General features: G+C 50.6%; 1 protein-coding gene across 1 annotated transcript; it reads left to right on the top strand.

Moving 5' to 3' along the window:
• Positions 1-14,212: 14,212 nt before the first annotated feature.
• SLC7A4 (solute carrier family 7 member 4) lies at positions 14,213-16,929 on the top strand (the record flags this gene model as incomplete). The annotated part of the gene is made up of 4 exons (XM_082853728.1): positions 14,213-15,236; positions 15,649-16,289; positions 16,545-16,653; positions 16,757-16,929. Exons 1-4 carry the CDS (start codon positions 14,255-14,257, stop codon positions 16,927-16,929), a joined length of 1,905 nt encoding a protein of 634 aa, XP_082709854.1. The 5' UTR covers positions 14,213-14,254.
• Positions 16,930-17,928: the final 999 nt, after the last annotated feature.

The raw sequence follows: 17,928 nt of genomic DNA on the forward strand, positions 1-17,928 counted from the left end.
AGGAAAAGAGAAGACACAAATTACCAGTATCAGGAACAAAAAAGAGGCTATAACTACTAGGATATTAAAGGGATAAATGAATATTATGAATTCAACAACACTGATGAAATGGATAAACTCCTTACACACACTACTGAAGCTCATTCAAAAGGAGATAACTTGGGGAATTCCCTGGTGGTCCAGAGGTTAGGACTCGGCACTTCCACTGCAGGGGACACAGGTTCAATCCCTGGTTGCAGAACTAAGATCCCGCAAGCCGTGTGGGGTGCAGTCAAAAAAAAAAAAAAAAAAGGAGATAACCTGAAGGAAGAGAAAATAGGCCATCAAAATGGCCACATCATGAGACAGATAATTCTAAACACGGGTATTATCTTCTCATCATACAATTACGATCACATCCCAGATTTATAATCTCCTAGCCCTTAAGAGTGATGGTCTGGAAGCCTAGAAATTCAGCTTCTAGTCTTATCCTTGAAAGACAAGGGGCCAAATCATAGCTGATAGTCTAATTCTGATTCCAACCAAACTGCAATACTGAGCCAGAAAAAATTTACCCTTATGAGGCTGGGTAGATTCTCCAAAAGGTACTCAACTTTGTGATGAGGCTCTAGGATGCATAAAGTAGGATTTAAAACAAAATTTCTACTGCTGGAATTCCCATTAAATTCACCTTGAGACACAAACCGTTCTAACACAAAGGAAAGGCATCTGTAATGGACAACATTTTCCCAGAGATCAGTGTAATTTCGTTTAGGTTATCTTCACACCAATTCATCACCACCTCCCCCTCACTAGACGTTTCCTAATTTAGTTGGTTAAACTAAGTACTGTGAATTTAGGCATTTCAACTTGAGAAGACCCTGTTATACCAACAAACAACGGCTGAACAGCTCTTCTAAAAGTATTAACCATGGTATTTTTCTTATTTAAGACAAAGGCTTTGCTAAAAATAACAGCTCCTAAAAAATGATGAAATGCACAAATTTCTTCTAATCCTGAAGCTTCCTTTTACCTGTCAGGTAATAGCAGATACCTTTTCTTTATACTTGTAATAAATCACCTCTACAAAAAAAAAAAAATTTGAGCAGCTTGATGTCATGCTGTTCAATAACCAATAAGAGAAGCCTCAAAACCAACTTTTGCAAAGGGATAATCCAGACGTTAGTGTGAGTTATTATGTAGTTATTATCTAGTACTCTTAATAGAGTTTGGAAGCTACCGCAGTGATGAGAAGAGAACACAGAGGCTGGGATGACATCAACCTCAATTAACTGGGAACAAGCAAGACGTGAACCAGGCCAGGTAAAGCCCTGTCAGGGGTCATTCCAGCCTCTCTCCACATAAAGGTTTTAGATGTGCACAATGACAGAGGTGTTGGCTGAGTTCCATTGGTGTGCAAAATATTAATGTAATTAATTCAACAATTAACTAGATCCCTATGACCTGAGGACATAAAAATGAACAAATTAAAGGCAGAAGCCTACCCTGATGTGGGAAAACAGGAATTCTCCTATGTGTGTTGCTGATGGAACGGAATCTGAAACTATATACCATTCACTTGCGGTATCCCATATACACCTACACCAGTGGAAACTGCAGGCACAGATTCCTCATTGCAACTCCATGCATAAAAGACTGGAAAACATCCACATGTCCAGCGACTCAGAACAGGCTGAAGACGCAGAACAACACCCTGGAATACTACATGGCAGTAAACAAGGACGCAGGTCTTTGCATGCTGACACAGAGGGAGCCGGACTGTTTGCACAATGAAAAAACAAGGCGCGAGAAAGGGGGGATATAAGCCTACCTATTCCTGTTTGCTTAGTTTTGCTTAAAAAAAAGAGAGGAAGGGAGGGGGAATTCCCTTCCAGTCCAGTGGTTAAGACTCTTGAGTTCTCAATGCAAGGGGCACGGGTTCAATCCCTGGTGGGGGAACCAAGATGCTGCATGCCACGTGGAGCGGCCAAACAACTCACAACCCTATCTAATGGAGGAAGCAACTTTTTCAGCATATACAGTCTTCTCTCACTCTTATTTAAAGGCCTATTTCTGTAAGTGCCCTCGTGAGCTCACAGCACAGCTGAGACAAATGACAGAGCTCAAGAGCAACCCTGGACCGTTGCCTCGAGAAGGAAGAGTCTGGAAGAGCGAGGGCAGGGGCTGCTTACTGCATCTGCAGAGTGACCCCGCGCCTGCCCCTGACATGCACATTCCGGACACTCCCGCGCCACCTGGGCCCATCCCCCAGGCCCCTCCGCCCGTCGAGGCCTGTCCCCGGGGCCCCTCAGGAGGTCCAGGCCCATCCCCCAAGGCCCCACCGCCAGTTCAGGCCCGTTCCCCAAGGCCCCACCGTCGGTCCAGGGCCGTCCCCCAAGGTCCTGCTGCCCACCCAGGCCCGTCCCCCACGGTCCTGCCGCCCGTCCTGGCCCGTCCCCCAGGCCCCTCCGCTCCGTACCATGGCGGTCACCACCTGGCTTCACTACGATCCAACTTCCTCTCAGTCCGACGCCACGCGCCCAACTGCCGACCCGCCGCACCACACGCTGTGTCCTGATTGGCTCGCCAGCCACGCAACTGCCATTGGCTCCGACCACTTTGGGGGCGGACCCCAGGCCAGGACCCCAATGGCGATTGGCCGTTTCCTTAACGGGCGAACTCGCTTTTGATTGGTCATCACTTTGGGCGGGAAAAGGCGACCGGAAGGTCTCGTGCTGCATTGGCTGGAAGCTGCGGGCTGACACCTGGTCGCTGCGGGTGAGGGAGGCTCCATAGTTTGTCTGTAAAATGCGGTCTTCCTGCAGAGCTGCCCGGGGTGTGAGAAGGGACAGGGCTGGTAACTGAAAGGGCTTTGCGGACTTGGCAGATACCTGGAAAGACTATTCGGTTAGCAGCCTGTTACTGGTGCAGACCTCAGTACCCCCGACTCGCGCCAGAGCACGTTGTGGCAACCACATGATAGACTCCCGGAAGGAGGTGCTGTGAAGCTGAGGAGGGTAGTTCCGCCTTCAGGAAATGGGACTAATGTGTGGGTCTCAAAGTATCGCGAATTTTACAAGCAGCCAAGCAGGGTGGGTGGGCAAGGCAGGCGGGGGACAGGGAGATCCGAGAATGGCAGTAAAGAAGATGGCTGAACTCAGCCAGACCGGGGGGCCTGGCTTTTGGGGGGGTGGGGAGCCAGCTGGCAGCAGAGGCGGGTTGGCTTGGCCATTTTTAGGGGGAGGATGGGGCAGGAGACTCCACAGGTGGTTATTGCAGGAGGCCAGAGAACTACGCACCCACAGACCTTGGCGAAAGGACACAGAAATTCCCAGGTTCCCGGAAGGGGGACTGATATCCTCAGTTCACCACCTTCCCAAGATTCCCCCCACTCCTGCTGCTGGTTCATGAGAGAATCTGTGTTTACACCACAGAGAAGAGCCCCTTCTTGGCTCTTCTAAGCACAACCTGAATGAGCTGGAATCTTCGTGGAGAAGGGAGGACCAAAAAGGGGTTAAATAAAGAGAATATAAATAAATACAAATTACTTATAATAATTTATAAACATACATTATATGCTAATTTAAAGTAAACAAATTTAAAAATGTAGATGCAAAATGCAGATTTCTTACCCTGCCTACCACTGCTAGGTCAACAGAGGCCTGGGGTAATGTACATAGTAGCAGATCAAACGGTCTGGGTTTAAGCAACACACACCACCACCATGGATTCAGTGGGACTAACTTCAGCTCCACTCCTCCCTTGCTCTGGCAGATTTCAGAGTGTGGTCAGGGCGTTAGAAGGGTTGGGCAGCTAGCTAGGGAAAACCAGAAGCCCTCCTCTTCCCAGGGAGGTCCAACAGGATCGGTGCAAGGAACCGGGGTCAGCCTTGGGCAGAGGGGCCGACAGGAAATTGGGGAGAGAATGCACCCCTGGTAAGGACTGGAACAGGTGGGGACAGACATGACTGTCATTGCCAGGGACGGGGGACATAAAGAAGGAAGAGAGACCACCACCTGGTGGTCCAGTGGCTAGGACTCCATGCTTCCATTGCAGGGGACATGGGTTCTATCCCTGGTCTGGGAACTAAGATCCGCAAGCTGAGAGGTTCAGCCAAAAAGAAAAAAGAAAAAAAAAGAAGGAAGAGCTGGGAAACCAGCTCATGGTGAGGAGTAATGGGGGTCATTTTGTAAAGGTAATATGCAACACCATGCTGGTGGACTTTGAACGGTGGAATTTGGGCTAAATTTGGCCCTGGGGAGAATAGCAGACTGGGGGAGGGGGCTGCTAGCATGTAGACAAGAGAGGACAAAAGCTGCAGGAGACGGACAAGAGTGGAGGAAAAGATAGCGATGACATGGGAAAAATGTAAGATTTCTTTTGCCTCAACCGCTTCCCCCCAAAAAAGCTCCTGGAAGCTGGGGAGGGCCTGGATACCTGAGATAAAGGAGCTATTTGAGCCACGTCGTTCGGATGCTAACAGAAAGGGGAGCTCCAGGAGGCAAAAGGACGTAGGGACATCTGAGTCACATGTGGTAGGTACATAGTCTCAGTGACTAAGAGTAGTTGGGAGAGTAATGGCCTTTACCTGAGTCAAGCAATGCAGAGGGGCCAGTTTAGGGGAAAACAATGGTCTCCCAACTTCTTAGTCTGTTCCTCTGTGTACCAACCAGAGGCTTCATCTCTCTCTGGCCACTCAGCCCTTCCTGTCCCTGGAATTCTTTCTTGCAAACAGTTTGGTGCTTTATCTTTTATTTATTTAGTTTTTAAATATTTATTATTTTTATTTATTTATTTGGCTGCACCAGGTCTTGGTTGTGGCACGCGGGATCTTCATTGCGGCATGCGGGATCTAGTTCCCTGACCAGGGATCGAACCCGGGCCCCCTGCATTGGGAGTGCAGAGTCTTAACCACTGGACCACCAGGGAAGTCCTTTAATCTTTTATTTTTATGACAACTTGATTCACATACCATAATACTCACCAGCTTAAAATGTACAGTTCCGTGGTTTTTTTTTGTATCCACGTAATTGTGCAACCATCACCACTATCTAATTTCAGAACATTTAATCACCCCAGAAAGAAACCCTGTACCTGTTAGCAGTCACTTCCCATACCCCACCCCCCAACCCTCTGGAAACCATTAATCTACTCTTTGTCTCTATAGATTTGCCTATTCATACAAATAAAATCAGACAACATTTGGTCTTTTGTAACTGGCTTCTTTCACTTAGCATAATGTTTTCAAGATTTATTTGGGTGGTATCACCACTTTATTCTTTTTTTTTTTTTTTTTTGGCTGCACTGCGGGACACGTGGGATCCTACCCTGACCCGTGCTGCCTGCATTGGAAACGCGGAGTCTTAACCACTGGCCAGTGGTTTTCCAAAGCAGCTGCACCAACTTACCATTCCTACCAGCAGTGTACGAGGGTTCCAATTATTCCACATTATCTTCAACACTTATTATTATCTGACTTTTTGACAACAGCCATCCTAGGGGATGCATCGCACTGTGGTTTTGGTTTGCATTTCCCTAAAGACTAATGATGTTAAGAATCTTTCCATGTGCTTATTGGACATTTGTATGTCTTCTTTGAAGAAATGTCTATTCAGATCCTTTGTGCATTTTTAAATTGGGCTATTTATCATTTTGTTGTTGAGTTGTGAGAGTTCTTTATATATTCTAGATACAATCCCCTTATCAGATATATGATTTGCAAAATTTTTCCTGTGCTGTGGATTTTAATCTTTTCCTTTTTTTTTTTTTTCTTCTTTTTTTTTGGCTGAGCCACGCAGCTTGCAGGATCTTAGTTCCCTGACCAGGGATTGAACCGTGGCCACAGCAGTGAAAGCGCCGAGTCCTAACCACTGGACCACCAGGGAATTCCCTCTTTTAACTTTCTTGGTGGTATCCATTGAACACAAAAGTTTTTTATTTTGTTTTTATTTATTTATTTTTTTGGCTGCACTGTGCAGCATGCGGGATCTTAGTTCCCCAACCAGGGATCAAACCTGCGCCCCCTGCAGTGGAAGCGCTGAGTCTTAGCTGGACCCCAGGGAAGTCCCCAGTTTTTAATTTTGATGAATTCCAACTCATCTATATTTTTCTTAGGTTGCTTGAACTTTGGGTGTCATGTTTGTGAAACCGTTACCTGAAAACTGCATTCGCCCCTTGGTGGGTATCTAACAAAAGACAACACCAAGTCAAGGAGATGGAGAAGGAAGGATTTATTACTTGCAGCAAGTAAGGAGAACACCAGGGTTATTTCCCAAAGCAGAGTCTCTCTGACCAGCAAAATTGAGGATGACTTAAGCTGAGGGTGCATACATGTTCGTGAAGGGGCTTGAGCAGAGGAGAATTCAGCCTAGAATTGTGGCAAAGGTTGACAGAGTCCAGGCTCTAGCTGATTGGATCACGAGGGTCAGAAAAAGTCAACACCGTCATTCCTTAGGTTCCAGTTAATCTGGTTATGTCAAGAAATTATGTCTGGTTCTCTTCCTTCAGGGACCTCCTACCCTACCTGCCTACAAAACCATTGCCTAATCTACAGTCACAAAGAGTTACTCCTATGTTTTCTTGTAAGAGGTTGTTTAGAGTTTAGCTAAACTACTAGATAACATTGTTGTCTTGGGACCCATTTTGTGTGGCCACGCAGCCTGCTGGGGTCTTGAACTGATATTAACCCCTCCCTAGAGTGCATGCCCTAGATAACAGCCTACAGACTCACAGGTAAATAATGTAAGTTCCTGATATGAATTCCTCAATTGTCCTCCTGATAAGCATTCTCTCCCACCTCCCAGGAATGGCCCCTTGTGTGATCCTCAGATAAGCTTGCCAGAACCCCACTGTTTTTGCTTTGAACTGACCAATCCAGACTCAGCCTGGAAACCCCAAAGCACTCTACCTGCAGACCCTAATAAAAGCCTGTCCCCCAGGTCCTGCCATGCTTTCTGCCTGCACTATGCCTTAGCCTCCTGGTGTGGCCCCTCACAGTGTATGGTGTACTTCTTCCAGAACCTGTAACAAACTTCTCTCTCAATTCCTTCCTGGTCTTTTGTTGATCAGAGATTCCTTACCCAACACCCTCAGGGCTCCACTTAACAAATGTTAATTTAACAAAGTCCCAACAGCATTTTTATAGTTTCAGCTCTTACATTTAGGTCTTTGGTCAATTTTGAGTTAATTTTTGTATGTCATGTGAGGTAGGGGTCCAACTTCATTTATTTGCATGAGGATACCCTGTTGTTCCAGACTATTCTTTGCCCCATTGAGTCATTTTGGCACTCTTGTCAAAAATCGACTGGTCATCAGGAGAATAAGAAGACAAGCCACAGACCAGGAGAAAATATCTGCAAAAGACATATCTGATAAACGACTGTTACCCAAAATATACAAAGAACACTTAAAACTCAACAATAAGAAAACCAGGGCTTCCTTGGTGGTACAGTGGTTAAGAATCCGCCTGCCATGGGCTTCCCTGGTGGTGCAGTGGTTGAGAGTCTGCCTGCCGATGCAGGGGACATGGGTTCGTGCCCTGGTCTGGGAAGATCCCACATTCCACAGAGCAACTAAGCCCGTGCACCAAAACTACTGAGCCTACACTCTGGAGCCCGTGTGCCACAACTACTGAAGCCCTCGCATGTAGAGCCTGTGCTCCACAACAAGAGAAGCCACCACAATGAGAAGACTGTGCACCACAACGAAGAGTAGCCCCATTCGCCGCAACCAGAGAAAAGCCCGTGCGCAGCAACAAAGACCCAACACAGCCAAAAATAAAATAAATAAGTTAAAAAAATAAAGAAAACCAACAACGCAATTAAAAATGGGCAAAAGATCTGAACAGACACCTCACCAAAGAAGATATATAAATGGCAAATAAGAATATCAAAAGATGTTCAACATCATATGTCCTTAGAGAATTGCAAATTAAAACAACAGTGAGATACCACAACACACGTATTAGAATGGCCAAAATCCAATACATTGACAACAACAAATGCTGGTGAGGATGTGGAGCAACAGGAACTCTCAGTCAGTGCTGGTGGGAACACAGAACATTCTGGTGGGCTACTTTGGAAGACAGTTTGGTGATTTTTCACAAAACTAAACATATTCTTATCATATGATTCAGTGATCACACTCCTTGGTATTCACCCAAAAGAGTTGAAAACTTACTTCCACACAAAAACCTGCACATGGATGTTTATAGCAGCTTTATTCATACTTACCAAACTTGGAAGCAACCAAAATGTCCTTCAGGGGAATTCCCTGGTGGTCCAGTGGTTAGGACTCCACACGCTCACTGCCGAGGGCCTCAGTTCAATCTCTGGTTGGGGAACTAAAATCCCACAAGCCGCTCAGCAAGGCCAAAAAAAAAAAGAAAAAAAAATGTCCTTCAGTAGGTGAATGGGTAAATAAACTGTTGTACATCCAGACAAGGAATATTACTCAGCACTAAAAAGAAATGAGCTATCAAGCCATGAAAAGACATATGACCAAAAAAAAAAACAAAGGACATAAGACAACCTTAAACTCATAAACTCATATTACTAAGTGAAAAAAGCCAATCTGAAAAGGTTACATACTGTATGATTCCAACTGCATGACATTCTGGAAGAGGCAAAACTGTGGAGCCAATAAAAAGATCAGTGGTTGCCAGAGGTTAGTGGGGAAGGAGGGATGAATAGGTGACGCACGGAGGATTTTTACAGTGCAGAAACAATTCTGCACGATACTGTAATGGTGTATATGTTTCATTATACATTCTTCAAAACCCATAACATGTACATGACCGAGAGTGAACCCTGAAGTAAACTGTGGACTGGAGGTGATAATAATGTGTCAATGTAGGTTCATCAATTACACCCAGTGTACCAATGTGGCGGAGGATGTTGATAGTGGAGAAGGCTGTGCATGTGTAGGGGCGGGGGTATGTGGGAACTCTACCTTTTGTTTAATTTTCCTGCAAACTTAAAACAGCTCTAAAAAATAAAGTCTATTTTTTAAATCAAAAGGCCATAAACTGGCCATAAATTTAAATTGACTATAAAATTTTAAAAGTTAACTGGACAGGGCTTCCCTGGTGGCTCAGTGGTTAAGAATTCACCTGCCAGGGCTTCCCTGGTGGTGCAGTGGTTGAGGGTCCGCCTGCCGATGCAGGGAACACGGGTTCGTGCCCTGGTCCGGGAAGATCCCACATGCAGTGGAGCGGCTGGGCCCGTGAGCCATGGCTGCTGAGCCTGCGCGTCCGGAGCCTGTGCTCCGCAATGGGAGAGGCCACAACAGTGAGAGGCCCGCGTACCGCAAAACAAAACAAAACAAAAAAATCCACCTGCCAATGCAGGGGACACGGGTTCGAGCCCTGGTCCAGGAAGATCCCACATGCCACAGAGCAACTAAGTCCGTGCACCACAACTACTGAGCCTGCGCTCTAGAGCCCACAAGCCACAACTACTGAGCCCGGGTGCCACAATTACTGAAGCCTGTGTGCCTAGAGCCCGTGCTCTGCAATGAGAAGCCACCGCAATGAGAAGCCCGCGCACCACAATGAAGACCCAATGCAGCCAAAAATAAATAAATAAAATAAATAAATTTATTTAAAAAAAAGTTAACTGGACATATTTTTGGACTCTCAATTCTATTTCACTGATCTATGTGTCTATCCTTATTTCAATAACACACTTTTTTTGTTTTAATATTTACTTATTTGGCTGTACCGGGTCTTAGTTGCAACACACGGGATCTCCATTGCCGCGTGCAGGATCTTCGTTGTGGCATGCGGGATCTTTTGGTTCCAGCATGCAGAATCTTTAGTTGTGGCATGTGGGATCTAGTTCCGTGACCAGGGATTGAACCCAGGCCACCTTCATTGGGAATGTAGAGTCTTAGCCACTGGGCCACCAGGGAAGTCCCTGTAACACACTGTCTTGATGACTGTAGCTTTGTAGTCAGTTTAGAAATAAAGAAGTGTGAGTCCTCCAACTTTGTTCATTTTCAAAATTGTTTTGGCTATTCTGGGTCCCTTGCATCTCCATATCATCTTTAGGATCAGCTTGGTAACGTCTGCAAAATAGGCAGTTGGGATCTTGATAGGGATTGCACTGAATATGCAGACCAATCTGGGGAATATACTGCCATCTTAACCATATGAAGTCTTCTAGTCCATGAACATGGGTTGTGTTTCCACTTGTTTAGGTCTTAATTTTTTTCAATGACGTTTAGTACATTTCCATGTACAAGTCTTGCATTTCTTTTGTTAAATTTATTCTAAGTATGTTTAAAAATAAATTTATTCTTTTTGATGCTATGTAAGCAGAATTGTTTTCTTAATTTCATTTCTGAATAGTTCATTGCTAATGTATAGAAATGTAAATGATTTTTATTTATTTATTTATGGCTGTGTCGGGTCTTCGTTGCTGTGCGCGGGCTTTCTCTGGTTGCAGTGAGCGGGGGCTACTCTTCATTGCAGCGCGCGGCTTCTCATTGTGGTGGCTTCTCTCATTGCAGAGCATGGGCTCTAGGCACGCAAGCTTCAGTAATTGTGGCACATGGGCTCAGTAGTTGTGGCTCGCAGGCGCTATAGCGCAGGCTCAGTAGTTGTGGCGCATGGACTTAGTTGCTCTGTGGCATGTGGGATTTTCCCAGACCAGGGATCAAACCTGCGTCTCCTGCATTGGCAGGCAGATTCTTAACCACTGTACCACCAGGGAAGTCCCTGTTATTGATTCTTTTATATCAATCTTCAATCCTGTACCTTTGCTAAACTTGATTATTAGTCGTAATATTTGTGTGTGTGTGAATTCTTTAGGATTTTCTATACATAGGGTCATGTCATCTGTGACTAGAGACAGTTTTCCTTCTTCCTATCTGGATTCCTTTTATTTCATTTTCTCACTGAATTGCCATGGCTAGAACCTCCAGTAAAATGTTGAATACAAGTGGTATGCAACATTCAATACAAGAGAGAGCGGGCATCCTTATGTTCCTGATGGGAAGGGGACGCTTTCAGTCTTTCACCATTAAGTATAGCAGCTGAAGGTTTTTCGTAGATGGTCTTTATCAGGTTGAGGACAGTCCTTCGATTCCTAGTTTGGTAAATATTTTTTCTGTCTGTTGAGATGATCATGTGGTTTTCGTCCTTTATTAGTATGGTGTATTACATTGATTGATTTTATTTATTTATTTATTTATTTGGTTGCACCAGGTCTTAGTTGAACCTCCCGGGCTCCCTAGTTGTGGCATGTGAACTCTTAGTTGCGGCATACATGTGGGATCTAGTTCCCTGACCAGGGATTGAACCCAGGCTCCCTGCATTGGGAGCACGGAGTCTTGTCCACTGTGCCACCAGAGAAGTCCCTACGTTGATTGATTTTCATATGTTAAATCAATTTTGCATTCCTGGGATAAATCTCACTTGCTCCTTTTTATACTTTCCTGGATTCGATTTGCTAGTATTTTGTTGATAAATTCTGCATCTATATTCTCTCTCTCTCTTTGTTTTTTGACCAAGCCCACAGCATGCGAAACCTTAGTTCCCCGACCAGGGATCGAACACATGCCCCCTGCAGGAAGCACAAAGTCCTAACCACTGGATGGCCAGGGAATTCCCATCTATATTCTTTTTAATAAGTTTATTTTTTTATTTTTATTTTTGGCTGTGTTGGGTCTTCGTTGCTGCTCATGGGTTTTCTCTAGTTGAGGCAAGTGGGGGCTACTCTTCATGCGGTGCGCGGGCTTCTCATTATCATGGCTTCTCTTGTTGCAGAACATGGGATCTAGAGCACACGCTCAGTAGTTATGGCGTACGGGCTTATCTGCTCCACAGCATGTGGGATCTTCCCGGGCCAGGGATCAAACCCATGTCCCCTGCATTGGCAGGCAGATTCTTAACCACTGTGCCACCAGGGAAGCCCCTCATCTATATTCTTAAGGGATATTGATCTGTACTTTTCTTGTGATGTCTTTGTTGGGTTTGGTGTCAGGATAATCCTGGTCTTGTAGAACGAGTTGGGAAGTGTTCCCTCCTTCTTCTTCCTTTATTTTTTGGTGCTTTATTTTCTCTGCATCCTCCTGGTGCTCCTCTGTGTAACCGCCTTGCTCACAGGGGTCCCAGCCATACCCTTGGAAGTTTAGTTCACTGCGTCAATTGTGCTTGGCCTCAAATATCCATTGGGTGTTAGTGCCTATGGTAAGAGTGTTTCTCTGGGTAGATACAAAGTCAGGGCCATGAAGCACTGCACACCACCTCTCAAGGGGTCATCAGTAAGGCGTCTCGGGACCTCCTGTTACAAAACTGCCCAACCCTCTTGGTTTGAAATGCATTTTTCTGGATTTTTGTGGAGGCATTTCAGAACAAGGAACACCTGCTCAGTTCTGTTGAGGCCACATGGGAGAAAAGCGAGGGGGACATCTTCCCTGCAGGAAGTGGGACCCCATCTGAGAAGTTCCTCAAGACATTATCAGCCAAATAACAGAAGGGAGCAAGGGGGCTGGCTAAGGCAGAGTGCTCCAAGTGGCACCATCTTACCAGGGAGTCCACCATCCTGTCACGAGCCCACTGAAGCAGACAGGTGGCAGGTGCCCTTAAAATCCTATTCCACAAACCACATATAAACCTGAAAACACGTACAAAGTTCTGGGAGAAAAGGCTATCCATTTTGGTTTTGGTTTGCTTGGATGGATTGTCATCATTCTGCTGTGAACAAGTAAACACCCTGTCACACCCACCTTTTCATTTTCAAAGAAGTGGCAGGACAAAGACCCCTCAGTCCCAGGAATAAACATGCCTTGTCATAAACATGTCACGTGATGGGACGCGGGGACTGTCCATGATGTAGGGCTAAGCATGGTGTAGGTGCTCAGTACACTGTGCCTCTCACTGACATCCATGAGTGGGGGGCTGCTGTGGGGTCCCCCAGGGTCCTCCTGGCCTGACGCAGGTGCTCCTTGGCTAGGAGGGGCCTGAGGGGCATCCTGGGCTAGAGGGCTGTGCGTTGTCTCCAGGAGGCTGCTGCCTCCTTTGGGGACATTGTCTGTAACAAGAAGCTCAGAACAGCCAGTGTGCATTCTGCCAATTCACAGGACATTCCTGAAGCCAGGCACTCCTTCGTCAATGTGTGAGGTGGCTTCCTGCCATCCCACTGTGCGGGGGAGGTCAGGACTGTCCAGAGCCACTCAGCCAGACCTCTACCCTCAGCTTACCAGGGCCTGCCTGACTTCTGCGCCCCCACACCCCCGGAGTTGGGGGTGGCTGGATGGTGCCTAGCGGGGTGGAATGCACATGTGGGGAGGAGGGATCAAAGAGGGTGTCTGCCCCAGTGGAACGCGTGTGGGCTCCAGACCCCCACCCCCAGACCTGGACCTTAACCTGCACCTGGCTGCGAGGCCACTCTGGTGGCTTGGGCTTCCTTATCTGTGAAGCAGACACAATGATAGGGTATCCCTAGGACCTGGTGAGTTAAGAGGGGGTGGGCTACCTGGGTGTTTGTGACAGCGAGGTGGGGCCCGGTGCTGGGTCTGGCGCCCTGGGGGTTGGGGCGGGCTCTGCGCACTGACCTCACCCGCAGGCGGGGCAGGCTCAGCGTGCAGAGCGGCAGCGACGGCAGCGGCGGTGGCAACAGTAGGTGGGTCGCAGAGTCCAGCGGAAACAGATTCAGGCCCAGGAGGAGGCGAAGGCTCAGGTACCTGGGGACAGGGTGAGGCGAAACTGGCTCCAGGGGCGGCGGCGGCATGTTGGGGCCGGCAGTGCAGCGCCGAGCCCAGGGATCCGGCGCCACGCCCAGGGCTCCCCGGCTCGGCTCGCGTCAGGTGCGCTGTTCCTCCAGTCCAGCGGGGCGGGGAAGGGGGGAACCGCGATGTCTGGGGCCAGGTGGCCGCCTGGGCTACGCCCAGGGCTGCAGCTCCGCTCCTGTTCCGCGTCCTGGAGGCCTGGCCCAGCTCCCGGGAAGCCTCGGGTTTCCCCCTCGCTCTGGGATCCCAGATCACAGGGGCTTGGTTCCCAGCCATGCTCCCTGGGGCTGCCCCCTTCTCACCCTCAGGATCCACCCCCACCCCCACCAACAGGCCCAGATTCGGCTCCACCATGGAGCCCCTGAGGCGGAGAGGGCCTCCCACCCACCCCTGTCCCAGCCCTGCCCTCTGGCAGGCCAGTGTTAAGCGACTCACTACCCCTGGGTGGGATCAGAGGGAGGACGGAAGGCTGGGCAGCCTGTCACTCCCCTCTGGCCCTGGTAGGTGCCAGCAGCTGGCTTGGTGCTCCTCTCAGCTGCCTGCAATGGCTTCAGGACTGCCCAGCACTGCTGGCCTGGCGCGCTTCTGCCAGAAGCTGAAACGGCTGAAGCCGCTGGAGGAGGCCACCATGGAGACATCGCTGCAGCGCTGCCTGTCCGCGCTGGACCTGACCCTGCTGGGAGTGGGGGCCATGGTGGGCTCGGGCCTCTATGTGCTCACCGGTACCGTGGCCAAGGAGATAACCGGCCCGGCCGTGATCGTGTCCTTCACTGTGGCCGCCGTGGCCTCCCTGCTGGCGGCCCTGTGTTACGCTGAGTTTGGGGCACGCGTGCCCCGCACAGGCTCTGCCTACCTGTTCACCTATGTGTCCATGGGCGAGCTGTGGGCCTTCCTCATCGGTTGGAACCTGGTGCTCGAGTACGTCATAGCTGGTGCTGCTGTGGCCCGCGCCTGGAGCGGCTACCTGGACGCCATGTTCGACCACCACATCCGCAACTTCACCGAGGCCCATGTGGGCATCTGGCAGGTGCCCCTCCTGGCCAGATATCCTGACTTCCTGGCTGCCGGCATCCTACTTTTGGCCTCCACCTTCGTCTCCTGCGGAGCCCGTGTCTCCTCCTGGCTCAACCACACCTTATCTGCCATCAGCATGGTCGTCATCCTCTTCATCATCATCCTGGGGTTTGTCCTCGCCCGCTCACACAACTGGGGCAAGGAGGAGGGCGGCTTTGCACCCTTCGGCTTCTCCGGTATCATGTCCGGCACCGCGACCTGCTTCTATGCCTTCGTGGGCTTTGACGTTATTGCCGCCTCTAGTGAGGAAGCCCGGAACCCGAAGCGAGCCGTGCCCCTGGCCATTGCCATCTCGCTTGGCCTCGCAGCCAGCGCCTACATCCTGGTCTCCACGGTGCTCACCCTCATGGTGCCCTGGCACAGCCTGGACCCTAATTCAGCACTCGCTGACGCCTTCTACCAGCGGGGCTACAGCTGGGCTGGCTACCTCGTGGCGACTGGCTCCATCTGCGGTAAGTGGGGTCCTGCCCTGGCCTCCCGGGGAACACATCTCCAGTTGGGCCTCAGTTTTACCAGTTGTATAATGGACCCGGGAACGGGCTACTTATTAGACTCCACCCAGGCTTGTTGGCAGAGACCTACTCAACCCACTCCCTGTTGTACATGGTATGTCGGTCTGGGCGTGTGCTTCTGTGTCCTTTCCTGGACAGAGGTACTCAGCCTTCACCAGATTCCCCAGTGGCCTGTGACCTAAACTGAGGTGTCCCACTCCTGGGTTGGGGTAGTGACAATCCTGCACCCTATAGGCATTCAGGCTCACTCTGAGAACCCAGACAGACTCGTGCGCATGCTCCCGAGGTGCCCCAGCCGTGGCCCGTGGGGTGTCTATGTGCCATGCTGACCAGCCCCCGCCCTCTGCTGCAGCCATGACCACTGTCCTGCTCAACGGTCTCTTCTGCCTTCCCCGCATCGTCTACGCCATGGCCGTCGACGGGTTATTCTTCCAGGCATTTGCCTACGTGCACCCCCGGACACAGGTGCCTCTGGTAGGCATCCTGGTGTTCGGGGTTCTCACGGTTTTGGTGGCGCTGCTGCTGGACCTCGAGGCATTGGTCCAGTTCCTGTCCATTGGCACACTGCTGGCCTACACCTTCGTGGCCATCAGCATTATCGTGCTGCGATTCCAGAAGGCCCCTCTGTCCAGTTCCCCAAGCCCAGCCAGCCCCCGCCCTGCGGCCAAGGAGTACAATTCCTTCTCAGACCACATAGAGCTGGTGGGCACCGAGCAGGTCCCAGCCCCCGAGCCTGGGCAGCTGCGGCCAGCCCTGAGGCCCTACTTGGGCTTCCTGGATAGGTGCAGCCCTGGAGTGGCCGTGGCTTCAGCGATCTGCGTCCTGGTGGCCTCAGCCATCACCCTGGGCTGTGTGCTGATCTTCGGGGACTCAGCCCTGCACCTCCCTCGCTGGGGCTACATCCTGCTGCTTCTGCTCTGCAGCATCATGTTTCTGCTCAGTCTCCTCGTCCTGGGGGCCCACCAGCAGCAACGCCAGCAGGACACCTTCCAGGTACCTCTCTCCACTCCCAACACCCACTTGCTGTCAGCCCACCAGCTCCCTTCTCCCCCGCATCCTCTGCTGCAGCGGGATGACCACGGCTCACAGGCTGGGGAGGCAGCATGCACATCCACCTGTGTCTGTGAGCGGGCCCTGGTCTCCAGAATCTCCAGAGGCAGAGAAAGGCTCTGAGGCCTCTAGAGCAGTTGGGCCCTGGGCCAGCAGCCTCCCCTGCAGCCCAGCCCAGCCCTACTCTTGCCCCTTCAGATCCCCATGGTGCCCCTGATTCCAGCCTTGAGCATTCTCCTCAACATCTGCCTCATGCTGAAGCTGAGCTACCTGACCTGGGTGCGCTTCTCCATCTGGCTGCTGATTGGTGAGTGGGGGGCCAGGCTGGTGTCCTGGGCCGGCTGCAGGAGGAGGGTGAGGAGGGCGAGCAGGGCTGAGACCTGCCATTCATGCTCGCGCCACCCCTGCAGGACTCTTGGTATATTTCGGCTATGGCATCTGGCACAGCAAGGAGAACCAGCGGGAGCTACCGGGGCTGACCATCACACGCTATGTGGTTTTCTCTAGCGGCAGCCTGGAGGAGACAGTGCAGGTTGTGCAGCCCCCCAGCCAGGTGCCAGCCCAGGAGCCCAGCAGTCCATGAGAGCTACCTGCCCTCCATCCAAGGCAGCTCCGGTTTGCGGGCCTGCCCACGCTAGGGGGGTCCTTCGGACTGTAGTTCAGGGGCTGAGCTTTGAGTCTTTGGAGCCGGTGTGGCCAGCACTGGTGTGGTGGACTCTTTGTGCAGTGCCTTCCAGTTTATGTCCAACTCCAGCAACCTGGGCAGGTGGGGTAGGGCGGGTCGGGAAGAAGCCCCAGCCTCAGGAATCCATGATAATAACTGCTTAGCCAGCCATGTGGCCTGTGTCGTGTCCATTGTTCTTTGCGGCACTGAGTCCTCACCTGCCCCCAGGAACCACGCGATTGTCCCCAGTGCAAAGCAAAGGTGCAGAAGTTCTGCAAGGGGGAGATGCCAGCCCTGGGACAGCCCTTAGTCGAGGACACTCAGGCCAGTGCCCTCTGCCCTGCTCAGAAGGCACTATACATACACCCATATGCACTAGGTACAAGAGGGGCAGTGTCAGGCTCCCCTCCTCTGGGGGATGGGTCCAGACAGAAATGCCCGGGCCCCAAGGAGGCCACCTAGAAAGGGCAGCAGAGTTCGGGGTCCCCTTGGTTTCTCCAGAGCATGGCATGTGCCTGAGGCCTGCCTAGGGAGGCAGAGGCACACACACAGCTTCAAGCATATATCCACGTGCCCGCGCGACTACCCTGGGGTGCGCACTGTGTGCAGACTGAGGCAGCAGCTGTTTCCAAGCTCAGACCCTGGTGCTGCTCTCCAGCTGCCCCAGGGGATGCGTGCGAAAGAGCCTGAACCTGCCCCAAGTGCCTTCCAGCCCCCCTGGTCCTTGGGGTGGGGTCCCCAGGCCCACCCTGCACTGCCCACTCGTCTCCCAGGTGATGCTGTGCCCACCACAGGCACCACTAGCTCCCGTCTCTGCCTGTAAGGAGCACGCAGGAAGCTGCTGTCGACAGGCTTTACTCCTGGACCCTGAAGCCATACATCAGCTTTCTTTGGGCCCCATACATGGGACCCCACCCC

This window comes from Leucopleurus acutus (assembly GCF_964270905.1).
Source record: "Leucopleurus acutus genome assembly, chromosome: 13".
Classification (NCBI taxonomy): Eukaryota; Metazoa; Chordata; class Mammalia; order Artiodactyla; family Delphinidae; genus Leucopleurus; species Leucopleurus acutus.